The sequence below is a fragment of the Rasamsonia emersonii genome (genome assembly GCF_000968595.1).
Source record: "Rasamsonia emersonii CBS 393.64 chromosome Unknown ctg1118621760655, whole genome shotgun sequence".
NCBI classification, from domain to species: Eukaryota; Fungi; Ascomycota; class Eurotiomycetes; order Eurotiales; family Trichocomaceae; genus Rasamsonia; species Rasamsonia emersonii.
In genome coordinates, this window is record NW_013562832.1 from 1 (window position 1) to 6837 (window position 6837).

The window sequence follows — 6837 nt, forward strand, 5'->3', positions numbered from 1 at the left end:
GGGGGGGGGGGAGGGTGGAATGATATGAAAGACGAGAGACTGGGCAGAACCGGACCGGTCTCCAGACGAGCAACCTTTTATTTATTTCACCAGAGACAAGACGGTCACTCAGACAAGAGGCTCTGATCAAGTCTCAATTCAATCATTCAAGGGAGGATGGACCAGTGAGGGAAAGAAGCTGGGAAGCACCGCAGCTGCACGCAAGCAGGCAATCGAAGAATGGTTTCCGCCCTGACAGCTGGAATGGAAGCAATGAAGGGGGGGAGGGAGGGTAGAGCCAATGCACGGCAGGCTCACATATTATTGAGGGATACTGCAGAGAGTGGAAGACGCAGCGCGATTGACGGTGCGCAGTTCCTTCTCAAACAGGAATCCAAGGGAGACAGACCAGAGAGGCAACGCAGGCCGCAGGAGCAGCGACTCTTATGCGCAACGACGACCATGGGACGGACGGAAAGGACTGAAAGAAAAGAAGGAGGAAAAAGAAAGTTAAACGAGAGCGAGAATGAAGTCAAGACATCATCCGTCGTCGATTTCGTTCCCGCCATGGACATGGCTAAGAGCAGACAGGAAGACTTAGATTAGCTATTCGGCCCACGCCTGGAGTGGTTGGCGGTGGTTGCCAGGAAGGCAGCGTATGGATCCGGAAGCAGGACCCCAAGGCTGATCCTTCGAGCTGGGCAGGGTTTGGCGCCAGGACTGGACCCCATTTGGATCTGGGTTGAAATGGCTGAGTGTGGTGTGCTTTGTCTGGAAAGAGAATTAATTCATCAAAGACCGGTTGATGTCAGAGCCACCGGCAGGAGGTGGATATGCACGCTACAAGGGCCGAGGGAGCAGCCCCAGAAGGGACAGAATGGATGGGCGCGTTAGGACTGAGCCCCGGCAGGAGGGATGGGCCGGTATCAGATGCAAGAACGCGAGTGGGCGAGGGTGCCGTTGCTGGCGGATTACATACGTGAAGGTTCTTGGGGGGGGGGGCCTAGTGGCTCTGTAGGCAAACTGGGGAGACGAGGGCGGCCGGGCAGGCGGGGGGTGGGCGTGCTGGAAGGGGAAAGGTAACGCGCAGCTGCAACCCGGGCTGGTCACCTGCGCGGAAAGAAAGGAATGGGCGAGGACTGGCGGCCGCCCAATGGGCGCGCACGGCCGGCGATGGGGCCCGATGTGGTAATTATGGGAATGCAGCCTCTGCCGGCTCCGGACGAGACGCGACGCCATTGGCCGGCTGCGGAACGCGCGCGGATAGGCCAGCCGGCAGAAAGGGGGCAGACGAGGCACGCCGACTGGCAGCGTCTGTAAGGAAGGCACGGCCGCAGCCTCGGGGCAGGCTGGCAGCACAGCGGCCGGCCTGGGCTGGAAGGAGCAGCGCACGCCGGCCCTTGGTAACGGTTGCCAATAATGGTCGCCTAGGGCTGGGCCTGCGAACGCAGCCACCCACAGCACCCTCAGGAATGATCTGATCATCAGCACCACTCCCCCACCGCCCAACACCCTGCTGCGTCCCTCATGACGAAACTGAAACCAGCCCTTCGACAGGTAAAAAAAGAAAGAAGATGGAGCAGATGAGGTCAGGAGCGCAGGCAGCAGCAATCGCTGCGCTGCAGACCGCCTCTGCCAATCGCCGTCGCCGTGCTCATCGCCTTTCCACGGCGCCGGGATGAGGTCAGCAACAGTAATAATAATACCAGTTCCAGCAGTAATATTAACAAGAACAATAATGGCGGCGCCTCGCCGTCCATCTGCCCGCCTAGTTCGACTCTACTCTGCCAAGTGAGGAGGCAAGACCATCTCGAAATGAAGAATGCACGGGATCCGGTCTGCTCCGTCCTCGCAGCAGGGGCACCAAAAAAAAAATAATAATAACACAATGATGTCCCACGGGTCTGAGTCAAGTGTCTAATAATTCGAGGCTAGCGACCTGGCAGCGACGGTCACAGTTTGCACCGTGTCCGTCGTGGCATGATGTCTCTTCTCTCTCTCTGCCAGCGTCCCCCTGTCGAGCCCAGTCGTTAGTTGGGACGGAGGACGGAGGCCTGCCTGTAATAGTGCCTGTGTCCCCCGTTGGGTTGGGCGGTGGACGAGCAGCGAACGGGAGCACGGGGTCGGTCCCCTAACATGGGTTCGACGCTAGGTCAAGCTGAGAGGCTGCTAGGCCCTCCAACTTGCATTTGCATGCGGTCTATCAGGACGACGACGATGATTCTACGCCCCTGTAACTCTAGTTACGGAGGTCACACTGAATGCAGTAATCAGACGGAGTCCCGAGGCAGGCAGGCAGAGTCAATAATACGAAGGAACCGGCAGTCTGCCGCCTCGCTCTTGTGCCGCTCCGCGGAGTCCCAGATGTGATGGCAATGACTTGATTACGCACGATATCCATCGTCAAAGTTTGAGCACCGTACAGCAGCACAGTAAATGGACGCCTACGTACTCCACAGAACCCTCAGTAATGTTCGCGAAAGCTAGCGGCAGGTGGCCAGTCAACCTGCTAATCGATCTTAGTACTGCAGTTGGAGACTGTTCGACCATTAGACTTTTTCTTTTTCGTTTTTTTTTTCCTTGACCGCGTGCCTGAGTCGCTGACCGTTCGGCAGTCGGTGGATTTCGAATTTCTTGGAAGTAGTTGGGAGGCAAGTCAACTGCGCCCCGTAAACGAACTAGTGCAGAGAAAGAGGCTGGCGAACGGATTGGATCGTCGAAACTCAGCGATCTCATCGCTCTTTTTCTTCCTTTTTTTTTTCTTGTCCTCCGCCCACCTCGTAAGCACAACCCCACTGCGGTCAACATCATCCTTTTGCATCATCCGGACAACTGGGCCATGCGTCTCTTTCTGTGTCCGATCCATTGTTCAGGGGCCCATGTAATCGTGTCAAGTCCGTCGACGCCAACCGATCGCCTACATAGCCATTCAAAGCCCGCCTCCGTCGCCCCCGAATCCTGAACCGCCGTGGCAAGGATTGTCCCGTTCAGTCTCAACAAACAGACCACGACGAAGGTATGACCATGACCAGGTTGGTTTTTGAACGGATCAGTCCGGCGGTCTATTCGACAGGAACGCGTCCCGGATTTTCGACGCCAAAAATAGGAAAAAAAAAAGGAACGAAGGTTTCACGTATTATTAACTTCTCGGAATCTGGCGCATTGTGCATACTCATCACGATATGGAGTCCGTCGCCACATGCAATTACCTAGGCATTATTGTGGTGGACAGAAACCGGGCGAACTAGTCGGAGCCGGACGCGATGATCGTGAACCTTGCACACTGGCAAACTCTGGACAAAATGAAGAGCAATAGTCCTCCGTATTAGATGCTGTAGTTGAGGCGACCCGAGTTACAGGCCCCTCTTCAGATATTCGATGACAGGGCCAACCAGATCTGTTGGCAGGAGCGCCCCTCTGGCCAGGGGCCAATGGCGGATCAGCAGAAAGGGATCACGATGCGACGATAAAGAGACTGATCGTCTGCATCATCACAACCATCATCATCCATCAGCGTCGACGGCGGAACGCCGGAATCGTCGATGCAATTTTGATGGAGGGCCCAAGACACGCCCAACCACATGCTGATCTGGACCGGCGACCTCTTTCTGCGTTTTTCTTTTTGCCGGGTTCCAGAACCAGAGGACGCGCGAGTCCGAGCCTCGGGTCGGCTGGCAGCGCCAGGAAGGGAAAGGCAGGCGCGACGGCGATAGTAGGCTTGATAGTGCCGCCTGCAAAGGCGGTCGGCCGCTTGGTGCGCGCTGATTGGGCGGGTATCGGCCGTGACGCGTGAGCGGTCCATCCAGGCCGCCGACGTGGCTGGTCGCGGTCAGCTGTAATGTCCGCAATGTCCGCTGTCTGCGTGTCTCTTGCCAGGCCTTCTGTCACGATGGCAAGGATGGCTGCAACAGGCAAACGGTTGTTCGATTCGAATCTGTGAGTCGCCGTCCTGGGCAGGGTCGGTCCCAGGCGTGGATACAGAGCCGCCGTTCCGCCAATCACCGGCCGGCAGGTGACCGGGATCTCGCCCTCGCCAGCTGGGTCTCAGTTGCACGTTAAGTTATGTAACTTACAGAAGACCAGTCGACTCGACTCGACTCGACTCGCCTCGCCTCGCCTCCAGTCGATACTTGGCCTGCCTAGGCAGGTAGTCGGTCACTCACTCCTCGCCACCAACCAGCCCACCGCGACCCGTGAGTCCGTGACACTCACGCTCAAGCACTACTTGACCTCCGGCAAGTTGCACTTGGAAGTTGCAACTTGTTTCAGCGGCAATAATAATCTTCCATCGTTATTGAATTGTTCTCTTCGAGAACGAAGACCCTCTGCGCTAGCCAAATGCTAAAGGAGAAGGGACCAAGATGATCCAGTCGAACTAGACGACCCGCACCGTCCATCAACGACGTCTACCATTCGATGTGGTCCGGCATCGGTATGTGCAGTACGAAGTATAACTCACTCCGTCGTAACTTTGCACCTTGACCGGGTTGTCTTTCTTTCTCCTCCTCTCTCCTTTTTTTTCCCCCTTGTGCATGGATCGTCAGCTTTTTGCGCCCGACTCGAAATCCGCCGACCCAAGATCCAGCAAATGCAATCTTCCTTTTGCGGTTCGATACATGTACTTTGCATCCGTCCGACCGACCGACCAGGCCGGACGGAAGTTCATCCTTTCGATTCCTGGCAGGCTGGCATCCTCCTATTTGCGTTTGACGGGCTGACCACTAGATCGATAGTTTGGGGGGAGAAAACCACGCCAGCGCATTGATAATTATCTACCTGTTATCCTGTTCAGCTGCTGCATCACCTGGCGGTCGCGAGTCGAGTCGTATTCGTGACTCGTAAGTTGTAACTCGAGCTGCACTGCAGGTAGCTCTGTTTTGCAACAAGGCAGATAGATTATTGTCGATAGCAGGCTAGCCAGGCTGCCTGCCAGCCCCTGTGTGACTGGCCTGATGCGACTCAGCGAGAGTACGAGACTACGAGTAGGCTGGTTGATCATTATGTGACGATGACCTGTAAACGATCTGATCTGCTACTCATTTACGACTCTGTGCCAGGCTGCCAGCATAAAGCAAGGTTTCGACCGCGAAACCGGTGTGGTGATAGCAATGCTACCTACGGAGTACACCAGCCGTCTGATCGCCCGTCCGTAATACGAATGCCTCGTGTTGTTCACAACGATTATTCTACCTTTTGACTACGGAGTTAAGTACGGAGTAAATGTAATAGTAGAGAATTAATTACTCCGTAGTATTCCCCGTATTCGTTAATAATATCCTTGCCAAGTCAACCAGTCTGTGTGTGCTGTGGGACCCAATTTCATTCATGCTGAGCCTGACCTAGTAGTATCCTACACAATTGTGACCGGAGGTTGGGTACGGAGTACATAGGTAAGACCTTGGAAACTCTGCATGAAACCACCACCAAGATACAATTAAATAAAGGACGGGTGGGAATGAGAAACAGTTTTTGTCCTTCCCTGCAGGGAATAATCATTTAATAATTTCTTTCTATGGGGCATCACCGGGTGATAGGAATTAATTAATTAATTAATAGTCGGTTAATTTAAAAAAAAAAAACAGTAATCGACAATATCAGGTGTCCGACGATCTGTCAGGACTCAGAATGAATGATCTGTCAATTCAGTTCAGTGCAGTTCAGTTGATTTCATTTCCAGCCCCCATTATTTTGTCTGCCCAGCCAGCCAGTCTGCCTGCAGCAGTAAGCAGTTGTACAGTATACATACTGTATACTGTATGTGCATAGCATAGCAAAGCAAAGCATACATATGACGTATAATACAAAAGAAGACAGACAGATCTCAGCCAATGATGATAAGAAATTATTTGGCTCATTCCCAAACTGTTAATACATCATATTGTTATCATCATTGTCCTCGTCAGCATTATTCTCGTCAGTTTTCGTTGATTGTTGTGATAAATTAAATAAATATCCGGTGGCTGCTGTCGGGAAAATATATTCGGACGAAACGCCTCAGGCAAAACGGTAAATATATATATAACCCCATCATAAGAAATCCGATTTCGGATCCGGATCTGAATCCGAATAATAAATGCGAATCTACATAATCTAATCTATTTATCTACATTGATACCCAATCTACTGAATAAAATACTCCGTAATATAATCTTATTAATCAAATTAGAATACGGAATACATAGACCAAAAGAAAGAGAGAAAGAACGAAAAATCCTTCAATAACAACCAAGAGAAAGAAAGAACGCCTATCAGACATCTAACATCTAACTAGTAACATGATTTCTAACATCTAACACCAACTAAAAAGCGCCCGTCCGTGCTTAGGTACTTACTTTGCTTTACAACTGGGGCCGAAATTCGATTCTGAAGGATTCAACTTTCAATCAAATCAAATCAACCCTTTTCTTTTCTTTTTACTGCTTACTGGAGGGAAAGGTCAAGAGAGCAACAGTTCCTGTCTGTCACTGCACTGCGTGCAAACAGATTTACTATTTACTCCGTGGTTACGTGTTTTAGCTGACTGGTCCAGTTTCAATCAAGTCAATGAATTTCCAGATGATGGTATATATCTACCTGCGTTATTTATCTATTTGTCTGCATATTATTATTTTATCCCCATTATTATTTGTATTATTATTAGCCCTGGACTGGACTGAGCTGGACTGGGCTGGCTGAGCTGGCCTGACTGACTGACTTGACCGCCCATTATTATTTGCTGGATGATGATGAAGATGGGTCAGTCAGCAAGTCAGTCAGTATCTGAATCCGGGGTGTGCAGCACAGTATACGAGGCATGCCCTGCATGTATGCACATGTGTACATACGCGTGTATGCGCGTGGAATAATATTTATATTTAC

At 51.8% G+C, this 6837-nt stretch overlaps 1 protein-coding gene across 1 annotated transcript; it reads left to right on the top strand.

Annotated features, from left to right (window-relative positions):
- Positions 1 to 3826: 3826 nt before the first annotated feature.
- T310_8125 (uncharacterized protein) lies at positions 3827 to 5778 on the top strand (the record flags this gene model as incomplete). Its single annotated transcript, XM_013469090.1, has 8 exons — positions 3827 to 3915; positions 4063 to 4172; positions 4772 to 4817; positions 4892 to 4961; positions 5037 to 5124; positions 5231 to 5276; positions 5562 to 5700; positions 5746 to 5778. The coding sequence occupies 8 exons, from the start codon at positions 3827 to 3829 to the stop codon at positions 5776 to 5778; spliced, it is 621 nt and encodes a 206-aa protein (XP_013324544.1).
- Between the last annotated feature and the right edge of the window lie 1059 nt (positions 5779 to 6837).